This window comes from Cicer arietinum, chromosome 1 (genome assembly GCF_000331145.2).
Source record: "Cicer arietinum cultivar CDC Frontier isolate Library 1 chromosome 1, Cicar.CDCFrontier_v2.0, whole genome shotgun sequence".
NCBI classification, from domain to species: Eukaryota; Viridiplantae; Streptophyta; class Magnoliopsida; order Fabales; family Fabaceae; genus Cicer; species Cicer arietinum.
Window position 1 is genome coordinate 3,361,102 of NC_021160.2, and position 12,225 is coordinate 3,373,326.

The 12,225-nt window shown below is 31.3% G+C and overlaps 2 protein-coding genes across 2 annotated transcripts; both read left to right on the forward strand.

Annotated features, from left to right (window-relative positions):
* Positions 1 to 647: 647 nt before the first annotated feature.
* On the forward strand, positions 648 to 5,710 carry LOC101508790 (probable LRR receptor-like serine/threonine-protein kinase At5g45780). The gene is made up of 11 exons (XM_004485856.4): positions 648 to 1,290; positions 1,370 to 1,502; positions 1,726 to 1,797; positions 2,602 to 2,745; positions 2,854 to 2,925; positions 3,019 to 3,078; positions 3,191 to 3,261; positions 3,342 to 3,488; positions 3,573 to 3,911; positions 4,275 to 4,666; positions 5,292 to 5,710. Exons 1-11 carry the CDS (start codon positions 1,107 to 1,109, stop codon positions 5,610 to 5,612), a joined length of 1,935 nt encoding a protein of 644 aa, XP_004485913.1. The 5' UTR covers positions 648 to 1,106; the 3' UTR covers positions 5,613 to 5,710.
* Positions 5,711 to 9,245: 3,535 nt separating this feature from the next.
* LOC101509109 (uncharacterized) lies at positions 9,246 to 12,161 on the forward strand. The gene is made up of 2 exons (XM_004485857.4): positions 9,246 to 10,525; positions 11,652 to 12,161. The coding sequence occupies exons 1-2, from the start codon at positions 9,861 to 9,863 to the stop codon at positions 11,869 to 11,871; spliced, it is 885 nt and encodes a 294-aa protein (XP_004485914.1). The 5' UTR covers positions 9,246 to 9,860; the 3' UTR covers positions 11,872 to 12,161.
* The last annotated feature ends 64 nt before the right edge of the window (positions 12,162 to 12,225 follow it).

Here is a 12,225-nt window from a genome sequence, read left to right on the forward strand (position 1 = left end):
CTATTTAGTTAAATTCTTAAATTTTATATCTTTTAACTATAACTTTACAACTTCAGTTGAACTCTAAATATGTTCTAATCAATAGTAGTATTAAGTGACACTCACCTGTTTCATCCCTCATGTTATGTGTCTCATATGACATGCATATTTAAGAAAATGATCATTTATACCAATTTTCAATGTAAAAATGTATTGGTAATGTAAACTTACAAATAATCTAACACTTAACACCCAAAAAAAAATGATAAATAAGACATTTAAAAGAGACTTAAAATGAGAAGGACAGAATAATTATTTGATAATTACACAAATTTAGAAGTCTCTTTTGTATTTTCACTATACCTCAATTGTTTTTGCATACAGTAATATAACTCCTTTTTCCTGAAATTTTCATGTTATTCCATTGTGTCTAATATAATAATAATAATAAATACTAACAAATGTTCTATATACATTATTTAAAATAAAAAATTGTAAAAAAATAAAATAGTAAATTTTCATTAAAAATGGTGTACTTAACGCAATGAAAATTAAAATGTGTGACTTGGAGTTGCATCCAATCACCACAATATTCTATTCTAATGCCAATATGATATGTATTTATTTTGTGAAGTATTTATTAAACTAAGAATTGAATCGAATTTGGTAGGATTACCAAAGGCGACTGATTACAACTCTACCCTATTACTAAATACTAACTATGCATTCCATAGTCAAAGCTAAAAGAGTTTGAAGAAGAGTTTCTTCCTCGAGCTCCGAGACATGCAATTCCCAAATTGTCCAAAGACCAAATTATAAAATTTCGCGCCTCGAGTGTTCTGTTCACTACCATACCCACACTCGCAATACAAAAACAACAAACTGCATCTACACCGTCCATTCACAATCAACAGTTTTAAGTGACAGTTCCAGATCATAAGAATCACGTGAACACTTCCACTGAACCATGCGATGTCATGTTCCCAAATCACGAGCTCTCTAATTCAATTCAATTCATTTTCTTTTTTATTTTTTTTATTTTTCTTTGTCCTTTTCAACTTCCCTTCTCTCGAGGCAACAAATAAAATAAATTAATTTCCCACAAAGATAAGGGGTTCTGCGTTTTTATGAGCTTTTACCAAAAGCTCATAATCTTTCTTGTTTCCCACTTCTTGAACCAGTTTTATTGTTTCATGGAAGGTGTTAAAGTGGTTGCTTTGTTTGTTTCCTTTATGCTGTTGCATTTGGTGGCAATGATTGTTGTTGAGGGCACTGAAAGTCTTCTCTCTCCAAAGGGTGTTAACTATGAAGGTTTTGAAATTTCCACCATTTCTTCCTTTTCCTTTTTGTTGTTTGTAGTAATAACTTGGTTTCATACATGTTTGTTTAGTGGCTGCTTTGATGTCCATGAAGAGTAAGATGAATGACGGGTTGCATGTTATGGATGGTTGGGATATTAATTCTGTTGACCCTTGTACTTGGTACATGGTTGCTTGTTCTGCTCAGGGTTATGTGATTTCTCTGTAAGTGTTTTCTTATACTTTGTTTCTATTTACTTGAGCTTAATTATTCCTTTCTTTTTTGGCTGTGAGGATTAGGAATGTAATTTTATACTTTACCATTGTCATCTATAGGAAAGACTACTGTTTTTCTGATACTATCAATTGTTAGATTTGAGGTGTTAGTGTTTTTAGTGGCATTTCTTTTTCAACCTGTAAAGATATTGATTTGCATTCTGGTTGTCAGGGAAATGGCTAGTGCTGGATTATCTGGAACGATTTCCTCCGGAATTGGAAATTTGAGCCACCTCCAAACATTGTGAGTTGCAACTTGAATGCTCTATACAACTCTATCTATACTTATTTTATCTACAGTTTTCTTAGCAAAAGTGGAAAGTTTTCATTGGAAAGTTTTTTCTTAGTATCAGATTGTAATAAATGTTTTTTTCCAATAAAAACTTCTCATTTTGTAGCTTACTTATAAGAATATAGAATTGGTGTAAACACAACTGTTTTATTTATTCAAATGTGCAACCGAGTAAGGGGAGTAACTACGTTGTTGGACAAGTGATTAATGAGCTTCAGTTAAAGTCGAATTGCTCAAAGTCGAATTGCTCGGGAGAACTTGAGTTTGAATCCTAACCGGAACAATGCTTGACCATACTGTAGTTGCCTCCCGACTGAACTCCAGATTATTAGGATCCATTTCCCTTGAAAAGTGGAGGGTTAAGACCAAGAAATGTGCAACCGAGTTCCCATGTTGACTCATCTTGTGATGCTATTAGTGCATATCTCAGAATATAGGTTGGAGAATGTGTTATTTGAGTTTTGACTGCCCCGTTGATCACTATTAGCGAACCATCAATATTTACAAACACAGTTCATACTTTTACTTGTTTTGAATACTCATATAGTAGATTGTTTTTTCAAATTCATGTTTAGATGTCAACAAATTCTTGAAATCTCATGCTGACAAATGTTATAACTTATCGCTGTCTAGGATTTTATATTAGCTATCATATGATGCTAGGAGGAACATGCAATAAACTCAAAAATTAAATTGACCTTTATTCCCATTATCCAGCTTTTCTGATCACTGAGTTTTTCCATCGTACTATCTCAGGTTATTGCAGAACAATCGGTTATCTGGTCCTATCCCGGCTGAGATAGGAAACCTGTTAGAGCTTCAAACCCTCGATCTTTCCGGTAACCAGCTTGTTGGGAACATTCCTAGTTCTTTGGGTTTTTTGACTCATCTTAGTTACTTGTGAGTGTGGCTTGACAAATAGATTTTGTGCCGCTGATTCTTTTGCTATAACCCATTAGCCTTTCTCTAACTGTTTACTTTCTAATTTATTCATGCCAAGTATTTCAGGCGGCTTAGCAAAAATAAACTGTCTGGACAGATCCCTCAACTTGTTGCTAATCTCACAGGACTTTCGTTCTTGTATGCACGCTCTGTCACAGTTCTTTTATGTTTTTGTTTATTTCCCTCTTAGATACTAAAAATTTAGTTTAATAGCCCTTTCACATGTTGTAGGGATTTGTCATTCAACAATCTCAGTGGTCCTACTCCAAAAATTTTAGCAAAAGGTTATAGGTAAGTTTTTTTAATGGTGTAAGAGTTGGTCTCATATTTACTATGTGAATTCTAACATTCTTATCAGAAAATAACTTGCAGTTCTTGACATTTTACTATTTTTTGTTTGTAGTATTTCAGGAAACAACTTCCTCTGTACATCATCCTCACAAATTTGTATGGGTGCTTCGAAGCCAGTAAATGGTATATACATTAACTTGCATCTATCAAAACCCTAATAGATTAGTAAGTTGAAGTACCAATGAAAGATAGTTCACTTACAGATACAGGGTCATCTCGGACAGTCAGCAGTCATCGCCATACGGTGCTTTCGGTTGTTATTGGTTTTAGTTGTTCATTTGTAATTTCAGTGGTGCTGCTCGTCTATTGGTTGCACTGGTACAAATCACGCATCCTCTATTCATCCTACGGTACTTCCTAAAATGAACTTCATTACCTTTTTCCTCCCTTCAAAACATGCTCATATTCTAACATGTACTTATTGACATTTGAAGTGGAGCAAGATTGTGAATTTGGTATTGGTCATTTGAAGAGGTTCTCCATCCGTGAATTGCAAATTGCTACTGGAAATTTCAGTTCAAAAAATATTATAGGACAAGGTGGTTTTGGTGTTGTATACAAAGGATGCCTTGCAAACAAAATGTTGGTGGCAGTTAAGAGGCTGAAAGATCCCAATTATACCGGAGAAATGCAGTTTCAAACCGAGGTTGAGATGATTGGCTTGGCTGTACATCGTAACCTCTTGCGTCTTTATGGATTTTGTATGACACCAGATGAAAGGTTACTCATTTATCCTTTCATGCCCAATGGCAGCGTTGCTGATCGCTTGAGAGGTTTGTTTTGTATTATTCATGTCTATGCTTTCCTTTGCGACATGCGACTATAGAACAAACACGCCTTCTTACATTTGAAATTATAATAAAACTGTGTTTTCAAATCAAGATATTTGGTGATTCTATTTATTATTTGAGGATGACGTAAAATAATTATTTGTCCGTGAAGTCCATCACTTTCAAGTGGAAGCATATATCTGTAATAATTATTAAAATGTTTATCTAGTAATCTATTTTAAAGAAAACATCTTTTGGTACCTCCAAAATACATGCAGATTATTTATGAAATACATTTTTCCCTCCACATTGATATATTGTCTCTAGAATTTAACAGATTTTCTGTTTTCTCCTATTCCTAAGCAGAGACTTTCCGTGGAAAGCCGTGTTTGGATTGGAATAGGCGAATGCACATTGCTGTTGGGGCTGCACGTGGGCTTCTGTATTTGCACGAACAATGCAATCCTAAAATAATCCACAGGGATGTTAAGGCTGCGAACATTTTGTTAGATGAAAGTTTTGAAGCTGTGGTGGGAGATTTTGGTCTTGCTAAGCTCTTAGATCAAAGGGATTCACATGTAACTACAGCAGTACGGGGTACCGTAGGACACATTGCCCCGGAATATCTTTCGACCGGACAGTCTTCCGAAAAAACAGATGTTTTTGGATTTGGCATATTACTTTTGGAGCTCATTACAGGACAAAAAGCACTGGATGCTGGAAACGTTCAGGTCCAAAAGGGAATGATTCTTGATTGGGTAAGCAGCTTTTCAATTTTTTCGAAAGCTCACCTTTCTATATCATATGCCTTTGTTTGTTCCTTTGATCTTTACATCAGAGCCGGCCCAAGAGTTAGTGAAGCCTAAAACAAAGTTTGAAAATGAATTTTTCGGGTATATATATATATATATTTTCAAATTTTCGTTGGCGGAGTGGTAAGACTGTATATTAAAAGAGACAACACTTGGGTTCAATACCTACAATTTTTGTTGTATATTTGTATTCAATGTACTGCACAAAATCAGTTCAAAAAACTAACAAATGACATTTTGTGAAATCGAACCTAGTTTATCCTAGTTTAGGAAGAAAACTATACCACCAAGCCACAATGTTGTTTCTAAACTTTATATTGTTCTAATTTATTTTTTTGGGGCCTAAAGCAAGGGCTTTAGTGGCCTATGGTTTGGGCCGGTCCTTTACATGATGGCTGTAATAACCTTTGACTTAAACTATATTGTGGTTTTTAATTAAGATAGCATAAAGACTAGTTTGCCGAAATCGAAGATTCACTTGTTTTACCCTTGCTGTGCATCTTGCTCAAAATATAGTTTCATGAAAATTCATGGTTTTTGAGTAAATTGCTTAAATCGGTTAATCTTGCAGGCTAGAACTTTATTTGAGGAAAAGCGGCTGGAAGTGTTAGTTGATAGGGATCTAAAGGGATGTTTCGATCCGGTAGAGTTAGAAAAAGCAGTGGAGTTATCTTTGCAATGTACTCAATCTCTTCCTAGTTTGAGGCCAAAAATGTCAGAAGTTTTGAAGATTCTTGAAGGCCTTGTTGGTTTGTCATTGAGGCCAGAAGAGTCACAAGGAGGGGCTAACTTATATGATGAAAGGACTTGCAGTTTCTCTCAAAATTATAGTGATGTTCATGAACAACCTTCCTTTATTATTGAAGCCATTGAACTTTCTGGACCTAGGTGACAATAGTTATAGTCTTGTCCAACTTCTCAACTCTACATGTACATGAATTTTGTATCTTATCAATATATAGATAACATATAAGAATACCTTTATTTTCCCTTCCTTTATCCTTTAGGTTTGTTCTGAATATTTAGTTCTAAATATAACATATTCAATAGAATATTTAGGCATTTTTTCAGATAGAACATAATCATGATTTGTTTTTCCCTTTTAAATGTTTATTTCTAATTTATGAATCTAACATAAATCTATTATCAAATTGGACAAAAGAATTTCATAACAATTTCTTAAACTTCTTTTTCATGATTTAAGACTATTTTACTTGTACGAGTTTTGGACACATGAAAAACGGAGCTTGTGCATGATAGGAAACACTATGACTTATAATATTGGTAATAATAATTGAACACTATTCAACTAGCACATGGCATTGCCTTTTGGTTTCAAATCTCAAGCCAATATGTTTTAGATATCATAAATAGCTGGAAACGTGCATGCCCTTCTAACACTAATAATCATTGTATGTGTACACTCCACTTTTCCATATGTCATAATTATTTTTGTTCACGCATTGATTTTTCCGGGGGAACCATTGGTTAATCATCATGCACCGTTTTTCTAAATTCACTTGAATACTCTTTTTATATACAAATAAATCACGTCTTCCCTAATTGTATTTGAATTAAATATCTGTCTTTTTGACAATTTGGTTAGAGATTTGTTTCACGTATGTATAGAAAAGTATATATTGAAAGATGTCAATATCTTAATATATTTTTAATATATTTAGATAACAATTTCTATAATTGTGCAAGGAAGTGCTATATATTTAGAATCACAAAAACATATTTATAATACACTCACATAAATATATATGTTTTACGAGGGTTTATTTGTAATTTTATTAGGGATGAGACTCTATGAGACATAGGGTAGCGATGAAACAAATTTTTACTTGGTAAAGATGTAAAGTGTCTAATGAGCTATTGAGAGTTAGTTTTAATTTCACATGTTTCTAAAAATATTACATCCCTCCCTATCAAGTAGATATTTAAAAGACAGTTAAAGTTGTATTTTTGTTAGAAATAATAATAAACGCATATCAATTATCTTCATCTCTTTATATTATATAGCGGTGATTTATGATTATTTTTTAATTTAAAATAATTTCTTTAAATCATTTTTTTAAATAATTGACTTTCATACAAATTGAATTTTTCTTTTTAAGATTTTCAATATTTATTTTAGTTTATATTTATAAAGTAACTTTGATCTCATATACATATGTATTCTGAATACTTAAATTTTATCATATATCATATTTGTAGAGTATTTTATCATATATCATATTTGTAGAGTGATTCATCTTTTATATTTTAGCAAAATTAAGTTTGTATTGTATTCTACAATAAATTCATTTACTTCAATTGGACCATTTAGAATTTTGCACCTTTTCTGCCGTGGAATACTAATCTTGATTTGGAATATTAATTTGTTTTATATTTTATTGAAAGAGACTAATAACACACTTTAAAACAAATACATTTTTAACACACTGTTTTTATTGATTAAAATATAAATGAATCTCATCAAATTTATATATTTTAATAAAATTTATATAAATTTTAATCAATTAAATAAATAAAGTATATTGTGAAGTATTTGTTAAAGAGTTTATTCTAGTTTTCCTCGTATTTATTTGTACAATCTCTTTAATTATAAAGTTGTAGAACTCACGTAAGCTTATTCACGTCCCAATTAAAGGATTCATAACTTAATTTCAAAACAAACACATTAGTTAAGAATGAGTTGGATTGAAAATCTGTTTTAAAATTAAAACTTGATGTATACAAATAAAATAGGCATTCGCCTATCCTACAGCAAAAGAGCAAAGGCCACAAAGTGACAAAAGATAGCATTGCCAACAAACAAATTATTAGATTTTTTATGTTAACTAAGTAACTCAATGTGTACAAATATAATATAAAATGTTTAGACATTATTTTTATTTTATGTGGAGTTTGAATTTTTTTGGATATAAATATTGATTTTATTTGATAATGAGTGATCTATTTAAAAAGAATCATCTTAAAATAAATGTTCATTTCATTTTGCAATGTATAATTAATTACTTTTTAAAAAATATATCTCCTAATTAATATTAAATGCATCACTTTTAGTTTATTATATTTTAATTTATATTAATAGTAATTGTGAAAATATCAAACTTTTGTTTTTATTTTTTTATTTTTAAAGAAATAATAAATATTATTATAATTAATTTTTACAACTGCGAGAATTTAAATTCGAATTCAAAATGTCAAAATTAATAAAACCTAAATATATTAACAAAAATAATTTAATAAATACATTATTCTCTTTATTTTATTTATATATTTCTTAAGTATTAGCTCAAATAAATGATTTATTATAAGGCAAAAGAGTACTTCTAACAAAAATACAAGAACCAAATTAATAGCAAACACACAAATTAACAAGATACATAAGATGAGAAAAGAAGAAGAAAACAAATTAATAGATAATATTTCTAGGTCACACTATAGAAGTCACTAAAAAAAGCTACATAAAATCCAAAGACATAAAATCCTTGTTAGTTACCGCCTTAAAATAAAAACAATTTTTATGGTCCATGAAAATTTCTCAAACTACACCACAGCCATAGGAGGTTGTGACCTTTACATAGTTGGCTGTTATGGTTACAAGTAGACACGCATGCACACTTGCATCCACTTGCTCACAAATAAGCTCTTGCTTCGGATGATATTATTATTCAACCACAAAATTTTGAAACTTCGGCAGATAAATTAGCATACTTCCTCGTTGTCTCATATAACTGTCGCTTAAGACCATACATCTTTTGTTTTTTAATATATTAATTTTCAAGATAAAACAATGGGTAAAATGATCGATCCATTTAATACTTGTAATTATTATCATTATTCATGCCTGCAATACAAGTGTTTTAATAAATAAAGAAAATATTATAAAAATAAGCAATACCTTTTAAAATAACAAAAAATTTAAAAAATATTTTTTCTTCAAATAATTTAGTATAAGATAAAGAGGATAATAATAGGATCTTCCACAAAAAATTCAATCGATATATTATGTGTTGTGCATAAATTATATTTTAAATACTCGTTAATATTGGTAGTTCTATATGCCCTTTCACAATGACGTGTTTCTCTTAATCTAATTTCTTTTTTATAAAATAATAATAGGCAATGCTAACTTCTTCCCTAAATATAATCATTAAGAGAAAAAATCATTTATTTTTAATCTTCTTCATTTAATTAAGAATATTTTTATAATAATTTAAAAATTAGTATTTTATAAAAAATGAGTAAGTAAATATTAACAAATTAATAGAGTTCACTAATTTTTTAATATAAATTTAATATCCTTTGTTTAAATTTTGTTGGATGTCCTTTTAAGTGAGCAAACAATCTACTCGGATAAGACAATGGGTATTTTATTTAGAAGCCCTACGTGTATGAAGAGAGGTAGAGGTAGTACTATTCTTTCATTAATGTTAAAAATATATATTTTGATATATAAATATTGAATTGATAATTTCGGACTCTCCGTAAAAAGGTTATATATAAACTGTCCAATAACGACAAGACAAAGGGTTGTATTATAATCCTTTGCTTTCTTCACTAACGTATGTCTTCAAATCATTCAATTGCACTCATTCTCCTTCTCTCCATTTTTTTACTGTTTTTCACAGTTCCTTTCTTCACCTAACCCCTCTCCTATGTTTTCTTAATCAAATTAATTAATATTTTCTTCCACAAGCTCCATTGAAGCTTAAACCACGCAGGTTTTACCTGGCGTCGGTTGGATTCAACCATACCCACATAGTTTTAACTTGTTTGGAGAATTTTGTGTTTTCATTTTAACATTAATATTTTCAATTTTTAACCATTTGGAGATTCATTTCATCAGTATCATAGCTGACATGACATCCTAAGTTTTAACTTTTTCTTCTTCTCGCATTTTAAACTTTGTAATATTTATCTGAGATTTTGTCTCAAAATCAACAAGTGGGGTTATTGAATTATATCATTTTTTATTTTCAATTTTCATTTGTTCACATTATATAGTTCTCTGTAATTATTAAAAAAAGTTTATTTATTTTTTCTTAATTCTTTAGTGGGTTTTGTACTGTGGCATGTATGTGTGGTTAGGAGTTTCTTTAAGGTTTGAGAGTTGAAAAAAATTGCAATGGGTCGAGATGGGGGCAAAGGTAGTGTTGAGGTATTTGATTCTGTTCATGAAGTGATGAATGAGAATTTAAGTGATTTCGTTGAAGGGGTTGGAGAAGTTGGAACTTCAAGAGAGATGGGTAAGGATTCAATCAATTTAGGATCCAATAAGGAGTTAAAGGAGGAGTGTGAGGAAGTTAAGGATCAAGAAAAGTGTGACGAAGAAAATATATGTGATGTATTGCATGAGGTTGATCAAGGAACTAGTTATAGTTCAAGCAGTTTGGTTAATGAGGAAGTGGTTGAGACGGTGGTTGTAATAGAGTCTGTTCTGAGCGAGTATATCAATGGAGAGGATAGGAAATTGGAAGAAAAAGTTGATGAATCAGGAGGGCTTAGCTTGGTTTCCATGAAAGAACCAAAAGGGGTGTCTGAAACTGATAATGATTCATGTGTGATTGATATGAAGTGCAGCAGCCACAAAGGGTTTTACGAGAATTCACAAGGTGAAAGGATTTGTAGGATTTGTCAACTGACTTCTGTGCAGGCGTCCGATGCAACAACAGTCGGAAATGCTAGTGATACAAGTGGAGATTTTATTCAACTTGGTTGTGCGTGTAAAGACGAGCTTGGCATTGCACACGTTCATTGTGCTGAGATGTGGTTTAAGCTCAAGGGAAACAGGTATATGTTCTGGCCAAATTTCAGTTTGATTTTGATTTATATAGATCAACGATAAGATTGACATGTTTTTTGAGGTTTTGGATTACAATGATTACATTTCTGATGTTGTCAACTTGTTTTTGAAGTGCTAAGGCTGTAGGGATTCGTCAGTTATTGTTACTTAATTATGCTTGAGTTTTTCCTTAATTAGATACTCAGCTTCTGCAATTGAGTTTGTTACCATTATCATTAATGAATTGGTTAGTATTGCTCATTTTTACTGGCTTTCGACTGGTAGGTTCGTTAGTTGGAGAACTTCTATCGTCATTACTGCTCTTAGATATAGCTCTAACTTGTATTTAGTAGCCATCAGACTAATTATAGTTCCTATACTTAATATGATTCTATGCAAGGATAGTTGGAAAATGTATCTGGACACCCAATTGGGTTTCCCTTTTCAGGGTGTAGGATTATGGATTAGACAAACATTATTAGAAAATTGGTTCTGGTGTGTGTGAGCTGTTAATTTACATCCATGACATCATGCCATCATATTCCAGTTTGGCATCTAGCAAACTATTGCATTTAATTGCCATGTTCATGTTTGTCCATATATTATTTGAAAACATGCTCTTGTGGTTGTCCTAGGAAAGATTATTTTGGATCTATTCATATGATATATGGGCCATGACTTGGAAAGTGGATTTGGATTCCTTGCAGTCAGAGAATCTGGATCCCTCGGAATACTAAGTATATACTTGATTTTTTGTTTAAAAAAGCAAAGCTTTTATAGATACAATAGATAATTAACAATCTTCTTCATTCCCTTTTTTCCCATGACTGAAATGTGTACTAATTTTTACTTAACAATCCTGAGGTTCCTTTGTTCCATATCGGTTCTTTTGGTTAAGGCTAAATACAGAAATTGCTTCCATGTCAAGTCTACTATAAACTAATTATTGTGTGGCTTAATTCTTGTATCGCATATAAATTAGTTTTTCATTGAATAATCACGAGTTTCCTTTCTCTTATGTTCGTTATGTTGCTAAGTTCCAAATTTTGAAAATGGTCACATATCAAGTGAGTAGCTTTGTGTTATAATCTGTTATCAAATAGATTATTCATTAACGACATTTTTTAACAACAGATTATGCGAAATATGTGGTGAGACTGCAAAAAATGTTTCGAGTGTTGCTAATACTGGATTTATGGAAGAGTGGAATGATAGAAGATTCATGGACAACAACATTAACTCACCCCCCAGGTTTGGTGGATGGTGGCGACGACAGCCGTTTTGTAATTTCTTGATGGTGTGCCTGGTAATAGCTTTTGTTCTGCCATGGTTTTTTCGTGTAAATATGTTCTAGCTTGGGAATCAAACACTATAATTCTTCCCTTTTCAATTCTTCATATACCTAGCTACTAATATATTGAGTGAATGAGTGGTTCTTGGCATAAACAGAGTGACACATCATAAAGTTTTAGTGGGAATATAGGGTGATAATTCTTCTCAGGGTGTGTGCCCTGAAGATGTGAAGTTTGCTTCCATTTTTTGGAATATGTGTATATGTTGGTCTAAGGTAAATATTGTATCTGGTTTTTTATTTTGAAAAAACAAATAGATAACATATTTTAAATTTGGTGGAGTTAGATCTTACCTGTGAATTTTCAAATTACAATGCAAATAGTATAGTTTGGTTTTAATTATTCTCAAGTTTAGT

What these genes read in the sequence shown, in the direction of transcription:
- LOC101508790 (XM_004485856.4), top strand. Translation starts at nt 1,107, where the DNA reads ATGAGCTTTTACCAAAAGCTCATAATCTTTCTTGTTTCCCACTTCTTG. An exon ending in AAAGGGTGTTAACTATGAAG is followed by an intron (nt 1,291 to 1,369) that starts GTTTTGAAATTT and finishes ATGTTTGTTTAG; the next exon opens with TGGCTGCTTTGATGTCCATG. An exon ending in TTGAGCCACCTCCAAACATT is followed by an intron (nt 1,798 to 2,601) that starts GTGAGTTGCAAC and finishes GTACTATCTCAG; the next exon opens with GTTATTGCAGAACAATCGGT.
- LOC101509109 (XM_004485857.4), top strand. Translation starts at nt 9,861, where the DNA reads ATGGGTCGAGATGGGGGCAAAGGTAGTGTTGAGGTATTTGATTCTGTT. An exon ending in TTTAAGCTCAAGGGAAACAG is followed by an intron (nt 10,526 to 11,651) that starts GTATATGTTCTG and finishes TTTTAACAACAG; the next exon opens with ATTATGCGAAATATGTGGTG.